The 22716-nt window shown below is 46.7% G+C and overlaps 1 protein-coding gene across 1 annotated transcript in view; it reads left to right on the forward strand.

Moving 5' to 3' along the window:
• Rh50 (Rhesus blood group-associated glycoprotein Rh50) overlaps positions 1-22716 on the forward strand; it is a 42342-nt gene that overhangs the window by 5213 nt on the left and 14413 nt on the right. The window contains exon 3 of the mRNA XM_084606333.1: positions 8840-9023. Within this exon, the coding sequence (XP_084462459.1) occupies positions 8840-9023 (184 nt within the window). The remainder of the gene's footprint in view (positions 1-8839; positions 9024-22716) is intronic.

Genomic DNA, 22716 nt, shown 5'->3' on the forward strand with positions numbered 1-22716 from the left:
AAAGGTATATGAAAGAAGCAGCTGAACCAAAATGATGATTTGTCAGTTTTCACCGGCCTAGACATCCCTGTCCCGTTCAATAATATTATAATGTAGCACTATATCGATCCATCGTAGCTGCCTGAGTGCAAGTTCCGAAACATTCAACAGAGATAGCGAGAGAACATATTTATAAAAAAATGAAATCTGATGCAGTGAGTCAAGGGCAATCTGACACACGCTAATAAGGTGAGGAGTTGAATATCTTAGCATGTGAATCCACGAATAGGGTGGCTTTGAAGTAGAAATTACTATAATTGGGACTGGTCCCTCTTGGGTTTAATAGTGTGTAATGTCCCAAAATCCACTAACGCTATCGGGGCACACCACCACAGTATTTGTAGGTGTGGCGTTCGCGGTGCACCATGTCCGTAACAGCCAAGATTTGTCTAGTTTCGCGTATTTTGTGGGCAACCCACCAAATAGCAGCGCAGACTCGTTTTACCGAGAAATGACAAATCGAGTTGCAGTCTATTGGCTCCCGTGGTGACCAAAGAAAACAAAAAGACAAAACACGCGAAAACTACTGATGACTACGCTTCCTATGCGATTTCGTTGGCGAAATGAAAAGCGCAGATGTTGCCTTACAGTTCCGGAAAGCTTCTTTACTGTACCTTATAGCACGACTTTGCCTGACCATTAGAGCGATGTACCTTAATGACTATGGCCCGCTATCGCCGTCGCCGCTGCATGGGCCTGCCTCCCAGCCACTCTCGCATGTGAAGTTACATTCGCCTCCATTTACCATATAATTTGTATTCTAAATTTCTATAGCTTTTTAATAACAATGTTAGAGGACATCATAATTCACGAAGCAGAGCGAAAATAAGGCTCTTAGTCAATCTATTGGCGAGAACGGACGCCTGAATTCTACTTTAAATGGCACGTTGCTGTATGTGAGTGCATGTTGGAAGACGAAATAATGATAGCAGCAGATCTGATGTCACACTTCCCTTTGAACATTGTATTATGATTTTGGCGTCTATCAATAAACTTCTTTGATATCTGACTGCTTCTCCGGGAAGCGTTCTATATAAGGAAATTCATACTCGGTTGAAATTCAGTTTTTTTTATTCTTTTTTTTTGCACGGTATTTTTTCTTTTACTAGCTAATTCGAAGTTTGGGGAATCACCTTTCTGAAGAGCGCGGCGTTTGGTCAAGTGTATACGGATTATCGACACAACCAGGGCGCTGGGTTGAACAGTAGCTTGAGTCAAACTTATGGCGCGGTATCATGCCCTCTAGATTCGACCACAAAAAGCTAAAGCTGTGTGTGACGCTATGTGTGACAAATGAGTACGTAGTCCGAGTAGTTCACGGGAGATTATGCGAAGAGGACAGTTTCAAGCGTCTTTTTTCGTCGCAGAATGACTGGCACTTCCTTGAAAGGGCGCTGATCGGCCTCAGCTACTTCAGCAGAGTGGAGAGCACCGTAAGGCCTCGCGGCGTCACTCAATGACGAAGGGTCCCGCACCCCGACGTCAGTTTCCTCGAGGACAGAGGGCCGAAATACTCGAGCCACGCGCCGCGCTTCGCGGGGCGCTCCCACCAGGAAATCGCTGTTGAGGCGAGCACAAAGGCCTCTTGTGGAAGCGCCCATCTCCACTGCCACTGTACGGAGCAGCTACAGGCTCGTGTTTCTGAAGCAAATAATTCAGTTACTTTTCATTGAAATAGTTCTAATTGAAAGTTACCTTTTATTATTGCTAAAACCGTGTATGTAATGTTGCAGTTTCAAATTGTTAATACACTAAAGGCAGTTAATTAATTAAAACTTAGTCATTTCTCTTTTTCACAAAGCTTAGACTGAACACGACTTTCGTGTGAAAGGCCAAGCGGTATATGTAATCTTCTATTGCAGTGGCAACACTTGAAGGTGGATCATACGTTTTAAAATACAGACTGAAAAATTGTGGCCCGAGGCTGGAAAGAAGAGAAAGTAAACTTTCCATACATCACCGAGGAAAGTTATTTGCTTGCCCCGTGCCAAAAACATACCGTCACTGGGTATGCCGTATGGCCATGTGGCGGAGATGCTTTTTTATTATCTGGGGCGACGACCCAGGAAGAGATATCTTCTGCTCCCTCAATAAATTATGAGGTCTGGCGACCCGACACGGGTTAGACTGAACAGGCGACGAACTAACCTCGTGCACTGCGCTGTTTGATGAACATGGAGCTGCAATCTTAATATTACACTTGAAACCTACGCAGTTTTGAATGATTCCCCTATTCACTGGCGAAATCAAACGCGAATATTTGTGAACTCGAACACGCATTTGCTGAAGTATCTGTGTTTGCTAGTAAGAGCAGCTCAAACCTACACTTTGTGGAAAAGGCTTATGAGTAATGCGTTTCTCTCAACGTTTACGCGTCGGCGTCCGTCATGGAGCGAAACATATGGTGCGTGTTCATCCTTAAGTTCAGTCCAATGAGACGCGTGCGCTCTGCAGGCTTGAATTGAAACACAGAAACGCCGAAAGGAGCTGCTATTCGCCACGTACGAATTCCAACTGGTTTTGTGGCTGACTCTGCTATTTAATTATTTAGTGACTCGTTATTTGACGTGAATTAAGGAGTGTACTCGAATCTGACGTTTTCTCTCGAAGTGAAACTAAATAGTACTGCATGAACAGTGAAGTCACTGGTTGTGCATTTTTGTTCAAAAACCTAATTAATTTCTAGCAATTTTCATAAACGCATATAACCGAATTCTCGAACGGTGTGACAATAAGAAGAATGTTCATCTAAGATAACTGCTTAGCCTCAGATCACTTCGTCCTGTACTTTTTCTCCTGGGTTCCTGGGTATATGTAATATGGTACCACAACGTTCTGAAACCACTTATTCTTTATGTCTGTATGCAAACCTGGAGTAGATAAACATTGCAGCGACCGATTTCCAAGGCTGGCAGAAAGCAGCCGCTGAACTTTTATTGCGATAGCAATACTACGCTATGGTTTCGGCCTGTCTCGTAGTCCATGGCCGCAGTCACGAATGAACTTGAGCACCCACGAAGAAGAAGACGACGACGAAGAAGGAAATGAAGAAGACGATGACGATAAAGTTGAGGAAGAAGACGACAAAGAAGAACAGGAAGTAGACGAAGGAGAAAAAGTAGACGAAGACAAAGAATAAGACGATGATGAAGAAGAAGACGAAGAAGACGACGACGAAGAAGAAAAAGAAGAAGAAGACTAAGGAGAAGAAGAAGAAGTTATCGACGAAGAAAAAAAAGGCGACGAATTGAAGAAGAAGGCGACGAAGAAGAAGTAGACGAAGATGCAGAAGAAGACGAAGGAGAAAAAGAAGAACGCTCAGTCACCTTCAGCTAATGCTTTCGCTCCACATTCGGTTCAGCAGCGTTGAACCCATAAAAAGAAGCTTCCGCTGTTGCTTTCCCAATTCAACTAGGGTTAACCAGAGCTAAACCGCAACTAATGCTTCATAACTATATACTTTCCAAATTCGCACATGTGGACCCAGCCATACTGTCATTCCGCGCCAGCATTTCATTGATGGGCTCGGAAGGGGCAGCTTACTGAGGAACTGGGGTACAATCAAGAATGCACGTGCGCTGATAAACTTATCATGTGAAAAAGAAAGTGTCGTAAAATGTGAAACGGCCTTTTTAAAAGGCAGATGAAAAGTGTGTACCTAAGCAAGTGGTTTCGCGCCATCAGCAGCTGACAAATTAGAGATATTTATCACGAACGAACTTATCAGGACCGGCCTTAAATGTGACCCGCTAAAAAAAATAACTGCAGCAGCTGCACGCAAATGCACAGGCATCTCCACACGAGCGGCGGGGATTGATTTGTATGGCCGATATTGCGAAAACTACTTCGGCAGCCGCATGTGTGGACACCGCACGTCGCAGTAGCGTTGGTGCAGGCTGCATTCCGCGCATCTAATTATACACACCGGCGGTTCGTGGTGAGCGACCAAGAACAAAGCAGCCGTGACTCTCGCGTGGTCGAAAACGATTTCTCGTTCCGCGGAATCAGCGAGCCGAGCGCCACTGCTGGCCGCTGGCCCGTGCCACGATTGTCGCCGGCGTTTTGATCGAGACTACCCCCCCCCCCCCCCCTCGGTTTCTTTCCTTTCATTTACTCACTATTCGTTCTTTCTTTCTTTCCTTCCTTCTTTACGTACTAAAGTCGCACGCACCGTAGCAATGGTGTTCTTAGCTCACTCGTGTCCCCTTTATTCAGCATTTTCTCATTTTTTGTTCCCCTGCCCGCAAAGCCGGCGGGTAAGTTTCGCCAATTACGGGCCCATTGTCGAAGTCCAATAGATTGCGCCACGCATGCGAGCGCGCTCTCCTCGCACACAAGCGCTGAGCGTACCAACAAAACATAACCTTGGCCTGTTCTGCGTACCCTGGTATTAAGGATGCTCTCTAAGCACGATGCGCGTGTTCGCAGGCAAGCGACAAATAGATGCCAGACACGAAGTCAATTTGCACGACAACAGAAGAGCGCTCATCCGTTAATCTCCGTTAAGCGTGCTAGTTATTTCTTCTTTCTCTAGTTCTTCCTATACTGCCGCAGGACAAAACTAAAACGAAAGAGCTGTGAACTTCAGCGTAATGTACTGGCGCTCACTGCACATTCCTGGAAATGGTCGTGGCCAAAGCTAAAGCGAGTGGTAAGAAAATCACAGCCTACCCGGGAGGGTATGGCACCATGGATGAACCGAGCTGCGAACGCATGTGGTCTGTTTTGCTTAGATGCAATGGCCCCTATCTGTAAAATATATGGTATACTGCATTATTATACAGTGTGTGTCAACCCCTTATACAGCGCTGGTATGCCGTACTTCAAGTAGTTAAAAAATGAAATTGAGCACATTTGCCGAGTTTGGTGTTACGTGCTCGGCTTACCTTTCTCGGACGCCAGAGTGGCGTGGCCATGTTTGCAAATAAGCATTACCTTTAAAGCCCAGAAGCTGCTGCAAATGCGCAGTTTTGTTTATTGCGCAATGTCCCTATTGCACGCCTAGGCATGATATCTCACCCGCACTGAGTACACTATGTCACAACTGCTCTCTTATGTTACTCATTTAGTTCTTAGTTTGCTTAGCCTGTAACGTGACTCTTATGCTACATTGGCTACAAGGGATGTTCGCTCAAACACATCATAAGAGTGTGACAAGAACTGCGCTGGAAATTCGATTAAACTAGAAAAAAAAAAAGAGAGAACGATTTGTGAGTCACGTCTATTATTTTGTTTGAAGCAACCACGTCTAAGTAACGGATGCATCAACAGTGCAAGGAGCAATTGGGCTGTGTACGGCGTTAATCAATGAACAGCGTTAAGAATAGGCCTCGAATAAGTGAAAGCATATAGATGTAGATGCTGCCATGTGTAACTACGGCCATATACAATTTCATTTTAGGTGCTGAAAATTGGTCTCACTATCAATACGAACCTTTTTACACTGAGTGAACGTAAAAGCTTACCTCTAGTGGAATTTGAAAAAAACAATATCGAAGGTAGAAAATTTCAGCCACAGTTCCCCCCCCCCTCCCCCCCCCCCCCCCCCTTCAAAAAAAAAATTAAAATTGCGTTAGAGGCTATAAGCTTGAAGGGAACGGGCGGCGTTGTTGATTTCGTGACACAATGCGATTACGCAGCTTCAAGCGGAAGAATGTTTGTCAAAGCTCCTGTTCCGCTCTTGCACGCATGACGAAAACGAGGTTGCAAAGTGCGCGGGCTGCCGTTAAGCGAACGCACGCGCTGCGGCCTTGATGGCGCTGTTCAGCGTACGTCCGGATACGTGACAGCATCGGACGAACAGCTCCGGCATCGCGTGTAGCGGAGTCGGGGACACTAATAGGGAGCAGTTCAAGCACGTGCGAGACAGTGACGACGTCTAGGTACGGCTCACACAAGGCGTTGTGTCGTTACTGCGGGGAGATACTATAGACTATTTCTCAAGCGCAGTCAGGTTTGAAAGCCTGACGACTACATCATTCTAAAGTTCCGTGCAGAAAAAGCGCTTATATGCTAATGTAAAAACCTTTTCAACTAACATTAATCATTCTGCCTTCATAACGCGGTATAGCGTTCGCGTAGTTTGCGTAATCAAAGTTATAGCCGACCAGTGGTTCTGTAATTTTTGGCAGCCCTGACTAAATAGCCTGCAATCCAACGTGCAGCTATTGTGGATGAATACATGCCACCGATAGTCTGTCCTGGCGTTGTCTCCACATTGACAGCAAGAGAATGTACTGACAGGAAACATCACACTAATCAGACGGTTGACTGAACCCCAGAAGCCAAGGATCTGGATCCGAAACTTCAACGTTTTATCGGGCCATAAACCACAAGTGCTCTCCTAACAAACCTGAAGTGGTTTATCGCTGGCACTTGAGCGAGCTCGACTGGAGGCGTTTAGGCCGCTTATTATCCCCTTTTTTTTTATTTTGTCCTGCGTGCATGAACGCTACGACCATTCCTTACATCTCGCTCAAGCCTTGCTACAATCGAAAATACAAATAAAACCTAGGATTGAACTACCAGCATTTTGACTTACAATCCAAATTCCCCGCATACATTTATAAAATGTTTCAAACATACACCGGATTAATGTTTTATAATATATTGTTACGAGGCGGTATGCGATGACAATAGGAGAGCAGAGGACAGAGAGAACATGCTCGATGGTCGTGAAATGACGTTTAATGAATCTGTGAGCGTGCCTAGCGCGCACGCTCCTGCCCGCGCCACTGCCTTCTTTTTCCTCCTCCGTCCGCAACATGACCCGGGGCCACCGAGCCATCATCCCGATCGTCCCGAGGAAGTTTACCGATGATGATTCTATGGTATGATGATGGGCGTTCTGGATGCTTGAAGAAGAGGAAGAAGTAAGAATAGAACGGCTTGCCGGTACGATGTCTGATGCGTGGGTGATCCACCTTCCTTGGAGCTGTCAACCATCCGTCACCAGAGTCCATGGGACCGATGGCTCGAGGTCACGTCGGGCAGCTTGGGCGGGGGTTGCGTGTTCGTGTCCATCGGTTCCTTCGGGTCATTCGGGTCTTTCGGATCCTTCGTCTCGGTTCTCATTGTTCTGTCTGTTCTCATTGTCTTTAGGTCCGGGCTGGGGGCTGGGCGGTGGTAGTTGGTCAGGTCTGGGCTTGAAGGGCTGGGACGAAGCTGCTCGGCGATGTCCCTGGGCCCTCGGTGATGGTCCCGGCTTGAAGATGGCGTCGATTGATGCTCCAAGGCGAGGATGGGGATGCCGTACGCCGCACCTCCAACCAAATGTTACAGGGCGGCATGCGATGACAGCAGGAGAACAGAGGACAATTAGTGAGATGACGTTTAATGAATCTGTGAGCGGGCCTAGCGCGCACGCTCGTGCCCGCGCCACGGCCTTTTTCCTCCTTCGTCCGTAACAATATAGACGTTGTCTCACGTAACTTCAGCCAAATTCTCGGAAATAAAAGGTACTTCGAACGTGAATTCAACAAAATACATGGTGTTAGTACTATATAGCCTAGAGTAAATCAGCATATCCTTATTTACTCTTTAACTAGCTGAGTAGTTGGGATCCCTTGCCACAAGTGTGATAAGAGCGCCTTCATAAACCGCTTAATGTATCACAAATTCCGTTTTTGAAATTTCCAAAGAAAGAAGAAATTATGGGCGGTTTGGCACCACTAACCAATGTAGTATCGTGCGAAAACACATTCGAGAGCAAAGTTCAAAAGCATTTCTGCGGCGCCAGGCCGGCACCTTAAGAGGGCAGTGCAATAGCAGTATGCTCTGGATCCATCTAATCAATTTTAGTAATTAGATTAGAGTTTGCTGCACCGGCTATGTGATCGGCTGGCCAAAGTTGACTGGGTTTGAAACGCAGCGATTACAAGATGTACTATAACACATACTTCACAAATATACTGCATGTTTTATGGAAGTCGGCGCCAACTTAAAGAACGAATGCTCTCTGAGATGCGGAGGCGGTGATGATGCATTGCATATGCAGTCATTATATGTGTGTGTGGTAATTCGCGGTGTAAGTGGTATATACGACACGAGTGGTCGTGTATGGTAGCTCAGAATGAGGTTCTTTGTGTTGTCGCATTGTTGCAGGTAATCATTTTAAGCAATCCTATATTATATATATATAGGATTGCTTAAAATTATTACCTGCGACAATGCGACAATATATATATATATATATATATATATATATATATATATATATATATATATATATATATATATATATATATGTATATATGTATATATGTATGTTTGTATATATATGTGTGTGTGTGCGTGTGCGTGTGCGTGTGCGCGTGTGTGTGTGTGTGTGTGTGTGTGTGTGTGTGTGTGTGTGTGTGTGTGTGTGTGTGTGTGTGTGTGTGTGTGTGTGTGTGTGTGTGTGTGTGTGTGTGTGTGTGTGTGTGTGTGTGCGCGCGCGCGCCTATTAGATGTGCAGTCTTCGTCGAAAGTATGCAGTCCAAGGGCTTGCTTCTGAACCTATAACGGGGCTCGTTACGCATCTCCAGCGTTCGCAATCTCGCAAGTGACGAGAAATGTCCTCATCCCTCTCGAGCTTAGGCATCTCAAGAATGCTTTCAGAAGCGCTCCGTTACACCACCTATAAGCGAACCACAAGGACTATATATTTTTGACAGAGTGTACATCTTATTACTGGTGTCAGCCTCCTTGCGATTCATCCCTTCCGTCCTCCTCTATGCGAGGAGCTTGAAAATACGAAGCTCTACCACTTAATTTCGTGCCGATTCTCAGTGGACGCATGCGCATGTCTTCTCCCCCGCAGTGTTCCAGGACGTTAACGTGATGGTGTTCATCGGATTCGGCTTCCTGATGACGTTCCTCAAGCGATACGGCTACGGCGCCGTGGGTTTCACTCTGCTCATCGCCGCACTCAGCATTCAGTGGGCGGTAATCATGCGCGGAGTGTGGCACGCCCGCAGAGGATGGATCCTCGTCGACGTGCTCAGGTAAGCAATCGCTCCCTTTGTGACAGCGCTGCCGAAAACACCTACTTTGCGGCGAGTAGCCTGTGCTGAGCTTCCTAGCCATGATGTGGCCCCTAGGAACACGTTGAGCTTCTTGCCATCTTTCTTGCCAGCATATTGTAGCGGGCGTTCGCTGTTTAACAGAGGCAGCAACTTTCGAATCACCTCAACCACGACCGGGCCTGAGCACAAACTAGCGCGCAGGTGGTGGACGTGCATCATCGCTGGTCGCTGGTCACCAACACGCGCATTCAAAGGATGTGTGTTCCTTTGAAGAACATTCCAAACGCTTTCATTTGAGCCCCGTTATAGTGGTTACGGTTCTCGACCGCTGAAGCGGACTACCCGGGTTTGATCTCGATAGCTGCGACTGCGTTTCAAGGGAGGTGATGCGGAAGGCACCCATGTACTGTGCGTGTGTCAGTGCACGCTAAAAATTCCAGGTAGCCGCCGCAGTGATTCGGTAGTTAAGACTGTCGGCTATTGAACCGAAGTACCTGGTTTTAAAGCGAACCATAGTGGCCCGTTTCGATGTAAGCGAGACCCAAAGGTGTTTTTCATGTGTTGTTCGACGTCAGTGCACGTTAAAGATTACCAAATGGTCGAAATTATTCCAGGTCCCTCCATACGACACCACCTCCTTTCTTCGTACTTTAAATCCAAAGTTCCTTCCTTCGCTTAAGGCATAGTTCAGACGCCCACCGAGAAGTGTGACAGATACAGCGCCGTTTCTTTACTATAAATCAATGTTATTTTAATTATACAGTCCACTTCCCTACGACGTCCCTCATAGACCTAATCGCTTTGGGATTGTCAGCACACTAAAAAAACCGCAAACAAAATCAAAACTTTCATTTCAAGTCAGATTCTCTTTATTTCGTCACTAAACGAAACCCTACACCAAAAAAACGCAGATCTGTTTGACACATCTGGTACGAGCTGAATGAAAAACGGTAAAATAATTCGTAGAACAGGTACAAATTTGAGGACGCTCAAACTCCTTCAGAGTAGACTCGAAGCTCCTTCAACTCCGCCTTTTGAATCCGCGAGAGACGGACGGACGGACGAACGGACTTTATTAATGTATAAGCAGGAATTCAGAGCACGATCGCCCCCGTCTCCTTGCACGATCCCACTGAAACTCGCCTGCTTATGTCCCTCAGGCTCAGAACACTGGTCCGAACGTAAGATGGTCTCCCAGTCTTCCCAGGTCTTGCGGTACTCTAGGCCCCGCGGGGGAGTTTCCGCCGGGCAGAGGGAGAGGATGTGGAGGGAAGAGACAAGCGGTTCTGGGCATAGGGTACAGGCAAGAGTGGGGAAGGGGGGATGGTAGTGAATGCTTTTATATTCTTCTTTCATTTGGTTTTTGAGGGAAGGTGCATTATCTCACTCTTCAGTGGACATCTGCGCTTGTAGGAGGTACATTTATCGTTGGCTCTAATCCATATCACAAACAAGCCTCCATCTTGAATATAAGATCGTTGCTAAATGGGAAGTGGTATGTTGTGGCACCGCCCTGAACGCGCACAGTGTACGACAATTTTCATGCGAAATCACGTGCGTAATTTCTCGGACACCAAGTTTCTCAGTTTAGGTTATTCCGCCGCGGTGGCGCACTGATTAAGGTGCCCGACTATAGTTCCGGAGTACCCGGTTTGAACCCGACCGCCGGCAGCTGCGTTTTGTTGGAGCTGAAACGGAGATACGTGTGCTGTGCGATGTCAGTGCATGTTACAGAAAAGTTCAAATTTCCGGAGCTCTCCACTATGGCGTCTCTCAGAGCCTGAGTCGCTTTGGAATGTTAAACCCTGTAAACTAGACCAAATCAATTTGGGTTACGGCAACGGCGACGGCGATGGGTTTTTGGCCGGACGAGCGCTTCGCGTAATACCGAATGAGGAAAAATGGCGAACGAAGAGAGAGGAGTGTGGACGACGAAAGGTTTAGGTGGTTCCTGGCTGACTGAAAAACTTTACTGAGAGACAAGAGACTGGCATGTGTGGGTGGGAGGGACCCCTAGTCTGGGACTCAAGCGGCTGCCACTGCTATCCGTGCGCGTGTCACGAGGGCTCCTTTAGGATTCCAGTCTAAAGCGAGGACTAGCCTTGCGACATCTACCGGTGATTGCTCCGCCGTAGCAAAACACGCCATAGATATAAAAGCAAAAAAGACGTCACTGTTTATGGAAGAGTTCAGCGTCTGTGGATAGTGAGAGCGCCTAGAAACAAACCTGTAGTCGCTGCCGTTGTAATCGCTTACCGCTCAATTCTGTGTCGCTAACTTGCCGAAGGAGAAACCTAGAACCTTCCCTCCAAAACATTTGGCTCCCGCGCTGAAAGTCGATCTCTTCTAGCGACCGATGTGAAACTTCTTCCTTTTGCGGGCGGAAGACAGGAAAGCCCCAATTAGCTGCGACCACAGAGCTCTGGTGGAAGACGCGCAAGAACGCTATCATGTACAAAGGTTCTCTATAAGCCGACCGTTGGCTTTGTACCCAGCCCAATGAATCGGCACTTCTGTCTAGGGAAAATACTTGCTCTCCACCTTGTCCGATCATGGAAGGGCTCCAAGACTACTGCGGTTGAGCGAACCGGCTCCTTAGAAGCTTGTAGATGAAACTTTCAGTGACCAAATACATTCATACCGCAAAACTCACTAGTGGCGGGCTTTGTTAGTAGATACTTCGTTCTACTCCAGTCTGAACTGAGTATGATTTTTGTGTATCCTGGCTTGAGTGCGGGAATATAGCTGCTACTCTTACCAACGTTTAATTGTGGCTGTGCCCCTGCATGTGCAAAGCGCTAATGTGCGGAGACAAAATGAGGTGTGCCTCTAACAGCATCTAGCCTCACTAAATGCTCAATGTTCACTTGACCGCCATTTGTCCTAAAGAGCCCATCGATGAAATCGGTTCTTTCACATAACGTTCACTCTACCGCCATTTGTTCTGAATAATCTATCAATGAAATTGCTTTTTCGTCTTTTCATTCTTCTACCCGCAGATGTTTCAAGAGGACAGTTTCCTCATTTCAGAATTTCAATTAGGCATACATAATCTTCAAACAGCCTTATTATATTCGATTTATATTTGAGTAAGAAGCGCATTTTCCCTATCACCGTTGCGCCCCAGAAGAAAAGGTGTTTATCAGAAGACATCTTTATTAATAATGAATATTCACCACAAAGAACGCCCAGCCGCAGTGGTACAGTGGTTAGGGCGCTCGGCTATTGGGCCCAAAGATGCGGAATCGAATCCTGGCCGCTGCAGCCACTTTTCGATGGAGACCAAAAGCAAGGCACTCGTGTGCTGTGTGGTGTCAGAGCAAGTTGAAGAACCCCAGGCGGTCGAAATTTCCGCATGCCTTCACTACTGCGTCTCTCATACAGCCTGAGTCGCTTTGGGACTTCAAACCCCACAAACCAAACCAAACCAAACCAAATCACCAGGGAAAAAAAATTTACGTGCGGTGTATCAGTGCTAGACCACTGCTAAGAACCAACTTGCATTCGTTAACGATTAATAGAAACGTATGTGTGGTGTATCAATGCAAAACCTCTGCTAAGAAGCAGCTTGCATTTGTTAACGATTAATAGACTAATGAAGTAAAAAGTAATAACAATTCATTTTCAAGTTTAAGATCCAAGCTGTATATATTACAGCCATACAAAAGCAAGCCAGTGAGGCAGTGGCATCAACTTCAGTGGAGTCGCGAAAAATTAAAAACGTTAGTGGTGCTTCTTTCCTATAAACTCGGCAACCGGAAAGAATTCATTCTGTGGTCGAGGGTCAAATGCAGGGCATGTGCAGTGCAGGGTATGTGCAGTTTTGGAGCAGCCCCTCTCCGTTAATAGCCACATACATGAGTCGAAGATTAGTTATCAAGCATGCAATAAAGCCCAATTCAGTAACCTGTCACATAAATGAAATCACGTAAACGCCTACAGGCTTTATGCAAAGGCGCTTGGCACTATATACACAGACTCTGTTTGATACATGAATGTGACATGCTTTACGAGCACAAAAATATGCGGGAAAACGTTCGCTAGATTATCCGCTCCTTTACGCATATATGTTCTCAGGTTGCTATTACGCAGTTGGTTGCTTCCCTCTTTCTCGATTTGGACCAAAAATCATTGGACTGTCGCGATATAGGCGATCAAACGGCGCAGCCGGACTGCTGCTACACATGCGGGTCGAAATATCGCGCAGCTATCGATCTAAAGGCCACTAGACATCGTTAGCCTCCGAGTAAGGCAACGGTAGCACGCATAGGTCAGCGACGGGGCGGCGAGCGACACGACCTTTCGTGCACTGTTGCGATTTCTTACCCCACCCCCCTCGCCACGTGTCTCTATCGTAAAGAACGAAGGGTTAACCTCCCTGCCCCTTTCTTTAATACTCCCGTTCTACTAGGGCACTGGTCATCTCCGGATTCAATTTCTTATTTTGCCTGAATGGAAGCTAAGCGCGAATCAGAAAGAAACCTGGGAGGTTTATCTTAATCTAGCAGAATTTTGTTGACCTCGTTTCCCTTCGTTGCCTCAGCATGGGAGAAAAAGGATCGAGCAAGATGGACGAATAATGAGGTTTGCCTAAGAAGCCGAAGTTCATGTGCCGTCACATACATATTGCACTCAGGCGCATGTTTCAATCCAACAAGTTCAAATTGAGTTTGTGGTGGGAGGTAATTCAAACTGAAGAAAATGTGATAAAATATGGCGCAGCAGCGGTTCGAGGAGAAGAACTGTAAGGGGACTTTCGAATCGGTACCGCATCGTCCTTTTATTCTGCGTTGGGGTGTTCGACAAAGTAAGCTTATTGTGCCGCCATTTACAGGCCATAATAGGCAAAACCTGGCGTCGTTGGCAGCGCCGGTTATAGACCTCGGTGTAAAAGAGTGAAAAAAAAAAAATGACCGACAATTGCGATACTCGGTAATGTGAAATATTAGTGTATCCTTCCTTTCACAATATATGCTGAGGCAAATAATTTGAGAAGTATGTTCCTATATATGTGCAGTTGGAGCCTACTCAATTTCGTACCCCATAACAATCTTTAAAATGGCACTCAGTCACTACCCCAGTTCCTGGTTGTTATAAAGGAGACACTTTCACGATACCTGCCTACGCCACCGCCGTGTTTCGATTATCCTGTCCCGAACGGCGTTTGGCGAAGTGGGCGTCTTACTCTCCTGTGCAAACAAATTTAATCGTGAATATTGGGCACATCAATTAGACTCCGCGTTTAAGTTCATGATGCGATCACGTTAATACCCCATGCTCCTGTTCATGCACTCAGCTAGTTGCTAAATTGGCACATTATGTGCAAACTCCCGGGCACAGTCATAAAGCCCCGCTTTAACCAAGCTGTCCGAACGTCCATTCCTAAATAAGGCTGCGTATCTGACTCGGAACGCAAGTGTCCCAGTTTCGACACCCATGTCATCTTGTTCGATACTCATGTCATCTGACAACTACCGAGCTGGCAGTCAAATATTTGTGTAGCACATCCACGCTTGCAGTCCATGTGGCCCACCAACTCTCACGTGACATATCATCTCGCAACGCTCACGCGAAACCGCGGTGGCACGTAATCGCCTATCCTTCTCATCCTCCACTTTTCGCTGTAAGCTTAAGAGCGTCGATTGCTTGTTTTTGAAGTGATAGCTTCCCAACGCGAGGTAAAGCAAAGGTCATCGTGTGCTTTCGATGACCTTCAAACAGCTTCGAGGCCAAGCTGGAACTTAAACCACAATCACTTTAGGTAATTCGACAATATCAGTTGTTGGGCGAGTTGGTGTGCACGGTGACCCATAGCAACAGCGCGACAGACGGGACATACGGAACGGACATAGGCACAGGTGTTGTCGTCCATTCTTCTATGTCCCATCTGTCGTGCTGTTGCTATGGATCACTTTAGGTAGCTATGTTCCCACCAAAGATCAAGGTCAAAATCATCATGGTCAAAGATGAAAGGTAAACTAGCGCGGTAAGTAGCTTAACACTGGCGAGATACTTGATCGCTGACGTCAATCTCGAGTATGCATAGAGGCGCGCCGCGCGCCTCAATCGTAGCTATCACTTCAACCTAGGTTTAATCGAAGCTAAGCCACAGCCTAGTTTTTTATGTGTCTTATTACTTATTGTGGGATCCTTTAGCGTTTGCAGCTGGCATCTGGTCTGCTTTCGGACGACTCATCTTCACCCGCTGCCTTGAAAATGGTGGCGTGCATGATACGCGGTGTTATGCAGTCGGAGCTCTGAGATTGAGTGTGCGGGATTTTCGTACCGTCCGTATTGCACGTGTTCTACGCAATTTATGCAGTCGGAGGCAAATACGAAGGAAAATGAGAGACCCTGACATCATTTTCGATGAATTGTAAAGCTCCAAAAGGACGCCATGGAGAGCTCTAGTTTATATATCTTTTACGTTTATATAAGGAGAGGGTGGAGGATAATTTACTATCTAATCGCCACCGCACTGCTTTTCGCTGGTCGACCTGTCTGAAGTTAGGTGAGAGTGCCCACGCTCGAGTAGCCTCCACGGCGCATTCGTTGAGGCAGCTGATACCTAGCTCGAGAACTGTCGATCTGGATCGTGCAGCCCACCCGCAGTTAACTCCAGCAAGGACAGGTTGTTTTCTTATAGAGAAGTCCTACAGCATTACAGGCTTGCCAGACCGAGATTCCCCCTGCAGACAAAACGCTCTCTAAACGAGAGGCCAAAGCATGGCGTAAACTTGAAACTAGTACTTATTCAAATGCCCAGTTATGTAGCCTATATTCGGAAGGACTCTATCCAGACAAATGCGAAAATTGTAATACCAAATACAATCTAAATCATATGATCTAGAACTGCCTCCCGTCCCTACCCGCGAGCCACTTCATACGCGACTCTCATCACTGGGAGACTCTACTGCTCAGCACGCTGCCCGAGGGATAGCGGCCGCCCTTTAAGCGAGGGGCGACCGTTCAGGTCGCTCGTCTGTAGAGCTGTAAATATTTTCACCACCACCATCAGGTGTATGAACAAAAAGCAGCAACAGGTGTGTGAAGTAGAAGAAGCGAGGCAGCAGAAGAGGAAGAAGAAGCGAACGCCTCTGGTGTGCGCGCCACAAGTGCGAAGAACCCAGCGTCGCCGGCTCCGCGCGCCGCGGCTGAGGTCGAATTGTGGTGCCGATAACCTTGGCTAGACGAAAAGCATTCGATTTAGAATCTTTCCACTAAGTTTTACGAGCGTAAGCCATTGGCCGCAGTCGCTGCTGCCGCTTCTATCTTGACTCCCTTCCGCTCTTAGTAAGCATGTGCTCGTTCGATGAATTCGGTATAGCATCGGCAGCCTGTCTGGCACGGCTGCTGTCTGTGCATTTGGCTTTATTTATTCTGTTCATTTATTCGCCCGACACTACGCTCGCGGGCCTCGTCCCCGTTCGCCCAGATGGCATAAGTGCATGGCATATTTACCAAGGTTAAATGTGTGCTGTGCGATGTCAGCGCATGTTAAATAACTTCAAATTGTCGAATTTGTAGGAGCCCTCAACTATGGCATCTCTAATAGCCTGAGTCGCTTTGGGACGTTAAACCACATAAACCATTGGATTGTATTGAAAAACATTTATTGTCAGCAATGAGCGATTTGTGGGCGCTACACTTAGATGGCCTCAAGTCCGTTGCTCTCGGCGACCTTTTGAGCCCACTCAGTAGCCCGAACTTGCGTTAACGGGTCTGAGCTGGCTAGTATAGCCTCCCACCGCTCAAAAGAAGGGACATGTAGTAGGTCTGGTGGCGGCGCTTTTTTGCAGCTCCATAATATATGATCGTATCCAGCTATTTCGTCGCAGTGTTTACAATTTTGATTGTATTATGCTGGGTACATGTGCTCTAATTTACAAGGGCTGAAGAAGGCACGCGTCTGGAGCCGACGCCAGATTACTTCCTGCCTTTTGTCTAGTTTCTTGTCTGGTGGAGGATATATCCATAAACCATAAATGAAGAAACGGCTCGGATGACACTTCATGAAGACGACGATGTTGATACCCCAGCGAGAGCCTGTGTTTCAGTTAGAACTTGATGAATCCGACGATGTTTGTTGAACAGCGCGTGAGCGTTGCAGTTTTACAAGAGGCGTGATCGGCTGCGGCGAAAGCATAGTGCTCTCGTGCCTGTGCTCAACGATGAAGACGACGATGTTTGCTACACAATGAGATAGTCCAAGATCAGATTTGCTGGGGCAGATAACGTTGAGATTTGGCAAGGAAGCAGTACAGCTTACACTCTGACATTCGCGGAATGAAAAGGCAGTGTTAGAAGCACTACTGCATCTACTCTTAAGGCGAAGTTTAAGCGTCATCCTAATTTCTCTGTGATACGAATATAGATTGCGCTATTGAAGGAACGCGAGCTTGCTGTATAACTTTGACCTGATTTGCATACAACCAACAAGACAAAGAACGTTATCACTAAGGAAACATTTTTGCACTCTTTCCGTTACGTGACAAATAAGAATCCACGTGGCAGCAATGACGATGTAGCATAAATATACAGCATTTCTATTTGAAATCCTAGCCTGTTCTCAGCGTCTCAGTGAGAGCATTTGTTTTTCTTTTCATTTTCGCTCTAATATTGACACATGATGCCGCTGAGTTCGGTCAGGAGGGTGCAAGGAAAAAGGACGCAGCGTTAGCTCAAGCATGTCTAGTCATTGCTAAGTGCAAGTGTCGCGAGTGAAAGCTATGTGGGCTCACATTAAATATGTTTAATTAGGTACGTTATGCTTGGATAAAATTAGGCCGGCAATCAAGCTTAATTTAAGTTAGAAATGTGTAATTGCGTCAATGTGTTCAGACAGCAACATACTCGAATGTGACCAAATAGACCTTTAGGTTTAGCTAGCTCTATTAGTCTTAACTAAGCCTAGCTAACCTCTCGATCAGGTTTTCGGAAACGTAATTACACCAATGTTTGTTAAGGCACGTTCAGACTTCCTTTCCGAAGCAGTGCTTCACACAAATTTAATCGATGTAAATTGGGTGTTTTTAGCTTTGACCTTGACCTTGGTCACCGTACTCATTACAGTCATGGTCATTTATATAGCAAGTCATAGTATATAACCATGTATTACAAAGCTGGGATTAGTTGCCGTAGTAATATTCCGTTAGGCAGATGGAACCAGGAAACCGGCGAAATTTATTTTGATTGCCTAAGCTGTAGCCTAAACCGAACAATTCAGTGAAAATCGCGATGGCGTTCCCGATGCTTTGTGTCTCACCGCAATTCTCCTAGGCAGCAGGGTTAGAAACTATTCCTCTTTGGAGCTCGCCAGCCGAGGCGAGTCGACCACTAATGGTCAAGTAGCATGCTGCAGAGAAACGAGTGGCGTTCTCTTCGGCTGGCCATCACAGTCTCGTTTCCCCGTTTCCTCCCTATACCTCACTTTATGGCGGCGCTAGCAGGGAAGGAATGATGAGTGCCCCGAAACAGACATGAAAGCATGCGTGCAGCGTACATTCCGCAAAGCGGGAAGTGATGGGTGTACCCTCAAAACGAAGGCACTAAAACACGCCAGCCTCGCAGATGCCACAACTGCTGCTAATATATGAAGAAAGCATTCGTGGATAAATTACACCGACAGAAGCAGCTGCAGCACTAAAAATATGATAGTACAGAACACTTCATTGAAATCAGATCAAGGGTCAGGTGGCAGGCTTGTGCTCCCGTCCTTGTCAGAAGCCCGAGATCCATTGGGACATGGCGGCTTCGAAGGCTTGTGGGATAATGGTATGCTCCTATTCTACGCTCTGGGTATGAAGCAAAGCCTCTCATGACTACTTAGTGTCCAATAGAGTGCGGCATTGGGCGCATGCCCACATAGTATGGGTAAGGGTCGCCCGTCCTTCACAGGCCGTACATTTGCTGTAAGCCCGGCAGGAACAGTCACGACGGCGGAGAAGGAGGCGGTAGCTCTCGCGCTTACACAAAAAGGCATGAAGGTGGTCATCGACGACTCCAAGGAAGCGATACACAATTTTGATTTAGGCGGAGTATCGACAGCGGCAGTGCGCATACAGTCGAACAGTAAACTTGACAATCCAACACGGCAAGACTATTACCAATTCGTTTCGTTAAAAACTCATCCGCTTGCTCTCGCTGCTGCACCGAGAGGGCAAACTCAGTTTGAAGACGGTGCCACACATCCGTGCCGCATATCCTCATGCCGCGGTGGTCGGCGCAGCGCAACTAATCTTCCTCGCGTGTACCAGCTGCACATGTGTGCCTGTGATGGGAAATGAAAGCCGTCGGGGGTGAGCTCCCAGACATCTTTTCGCCGCAAAAACGCACACACGATGGGAACAAACGCGGACGCTGCGGGCACATGCAAGCGCGGAGAGAGTACGTGCGAGACAAGCTACGAATGCGTGCTGGAATGCAACAGACAAAGCATTCTGAAGGAAAACGCATTGCGAGTTCCAAAAGGATAAAATAAAATTGTAGAGGTTTAGCGTGCTTAAACCCAGTATAAAGCGTGACAGCACTATAGTCTGACGTAGTCTATCTTCGTGGGTGGTAGATGTAATTAACGCCGCTGTTTTCTCGCTGTCATCTGCCAGAGGCACGTTCGTGAGGAGAGAGGTGAGGTATGTTGCCCATGTTGCCAGGAGGGACATAGATATAATGCCCATCTTTAACTTCGCCGTACAAAAGTGTCTGCATGGTCTATGGGCCGCTTGTCTAATCGAGATTCAAGGGTCTTGGAAGGCTGTATTTTGGTCAAACCTTCCTATCTTAGCAGCGAAGCACCATTTGGTAGCGCCTGTCAGTTTGCGATGCAGGGAAGGGGGAGACGACTAGTAGCAGTGTTGCCAATTCAAATTGGAAAACTCGCAGCAAGACCCCCAAAACCCGCTAAAACTCGGTAAATGTGATATTTGCATTACATAGTTAATTTTTACGCATTTTATTTTGCTGTCGGTCAGTAAACAATATGACCAGTATCGTAAAGATAACTGAAATCAATTTTTTTCTCTTTTGACAGGAATCTTCAAACTGCAATTAATTCCATTTTCTGGAATATCCCGTCTGCCTTCTAGGCTTAAATTAATGTTCTCTTGATTCGCCTTAGTTTGCCGACCATTTTTCAGTCGATGGCCCCTAATATTACCGGTTTTACGCAGAATTCCAGCACTGATGCCAACTCGTGCACTTATACAGTGCCGACATTTTGGCTTAAATTTGTGAGCACTTCATAGTTAAGCAGCATTTACTATGTCTTCTAAATCCAGCTCTAATCACTAAGATGCAATTAGTCATATTTCTCAAATTCTTTTGTTTATGTTTAGATGACTGAAAAATGCCTCCAACATCTGCGTTCTATCAAAGTAGCATCAACATGCAAAGAAGCTCGACCACCTTGCAAATGGGATGTCCGGCGGAAGCATTTCTGAGTTATTTCACCTCATGCCAGAATGCCGCTGTGCTCCTACGGTTGTTCCAACTGAAAAGCGTGAGCTTATTTCATTCCAGCTCAATAGCAGAGGTTTTTATTTATTTTTTTTTTTTCGTAGACCCCATGGTTTCTATACGGGGCAGAGTCTATGTTTAGAGAGTTCGAAAGAGAGTTCGTTTGCATTTCAAACTTCCCATACCCGGCCTCGAAAGCTAAGGACCCGCAGCTACTCTTTTCTTAACTTCTACACACATTTGACAGCTCCCAATCCGCCGGACTGCATGTCTGGCAGCCGCTGGCTCGACGATTTCATTAAAAAACGCCGCAAAAATCGATACGAGTATTCAGCATGGTCGAATATTCGCCACACTGACATCCAGTTACGTTATGAGCTTACAGCGACGTTATCTCTTGCAGACATGAAAATAATTTCCAAGTACTTACACTATATTAAACAAAAATTGTGGGACCACTGAAAGCCGCCAATAAAAAGCCAACAGGCACCGGAAACCGCTAAAAATCACGTCTCACGCCATACAACAATTTCTCCCGCTAAACAGTGTAAAACCCTGCTAAAATTTAGCGGGAAACCGCTAACATGGCATCACTGCCGGTTAGACCTCGTGAAATAGTGCTTTCGAATTACAATCTTCGATGACTTCAAGAAAAATCCGCCATGGTCCTCTCGTGAGGATATTGTGCATTTCTAAGCGAATAAATTCTTGAGACCCTTCAGACCCCTCGAGAGCGATAAGGCGAAAGCCTTAAGGGCTGGTTCTACTGTAGTGTGTCGCCTTAAGGTTTTGCTTCTCTCGTATGCTATCTTTACAATTCCTGGCTTTTATCATCTCTTCAGCGTGCTGCATTCAAGGGCCCATGAAAAGGTATTTAATAAATTTGGAAAACGTGCACTAGCAATAGTATCCCCTCAATCCTTTCCACAGAACAAATTTTTAAGCTAGCTTCATTAGCACCAAAAATATCGGCGATCGAAAAGGTTGCTCCTCCTCTCCTCCTCAACTCAGCGCAAACTGGTGATGGTTGGTTGGTTGGTTGGTTCATAGGAAGGGAAAGGCGCAGTATCTGTCACACTTGCTCTGTGGACACCTGAACCGCGCCGTAAGGGAAGGGATGAAGGTGGGAGTGAAAGTGGATAGAGAGAAAGGGGAGCCGTAGTGGAGGGCTACGGAGTAATTTCGACCACCTGGGGATCTTTAACATGCGCTGACATCGCACAGCACACGGACGCCACTTCGTTTCGCCTCCATCGAACCGAAGTGGCGTCCGTGTGCTGTGCGATGTCAGCGCACGTTAAAGATCCCCAGGTGGTCATGGAAGAAATGTGGGAAACAAGCCGCGCCGGCGCCCCACAGAGCTCGCGTCATTTGGGACAGTCCAACTAGTCGGAGCACCCAGACGGGACCGACTATGCTGCCTCTATATATGGTCAACACAGGCGAAGCCAACGAAGCACCCTATGTCCGACGACATCATCGAGGAGGGAGTGCGTGGGGAGGTGTTGCCCTAATCAGTTGCGACGCGGTTGGCAGGAAGACTTTTCAAAAGTTAATTGTAAATTATTGACCCTACGCAATGTTTATAATTTTGGCTCGATTAGTCACAAAAACCACCCCTATCGATTTCTTGCATTATAATATTGGCACAAGTGCAGTTTGATGGAGGCTAAACGGAGTGGCGTCCGTGTGCTGTGCGCTGTTAGTGTACGTTTAAGAATTCCAGGTGGTTGGGATTCCCGGAGCACTCCACTGCGGCGTCTCTCATAGCATGAGTCGCTTTGGGACGTTACGTCTTACAATACAAACCAAACCAGCTTCAGGGAGCATTTAACGGCAGTTTCTTAGCAATGCAGTTGCTAACAGTGTTTCACTAATAACTATAACATTACCATGCGCCCTTTGCTCACGCTTCCTAGACCTGCATGCGAAATAACGGTGGGGATTCGGGTACCCGATGCTACAACGGCCGGCGTTATAGCCGGTAGACGTGGTTCCCGCGACACCCGCTCATTCTTTCTGAGCACAAGGGAGATCAGTGCGGCGGAATATAGCGATTACCGCCTGTCAGTAGATTCGGTAGGCGAACAGAAGAGCGGAGAGTAAGAATGGAATTGGGATTAGGTGGAAGCGGGGATTCCCAACTGCTCCCATATGTTGTCTATATGCCCGTAAAGTTACGAGGATAAGCTTAAGACTGCTTACGTGCTGTCAGTGC

This window comes from Amblyomma maculatum, chromosome 6 (genome assembly GCF_055883805.1).
Source record: "Amblyomma maculatum isolate TAMU_Amacu chromosome 6, ASM5588380v1, whole genome shotgun sequence".
In the NCBI taxonomy this organism is placed as follows: Eukaryota; Metazoa; Arthropoda; class Arachnida; order Ixodida; family Ixodidae; genus Amblyomma; species Amblyomma maculatum.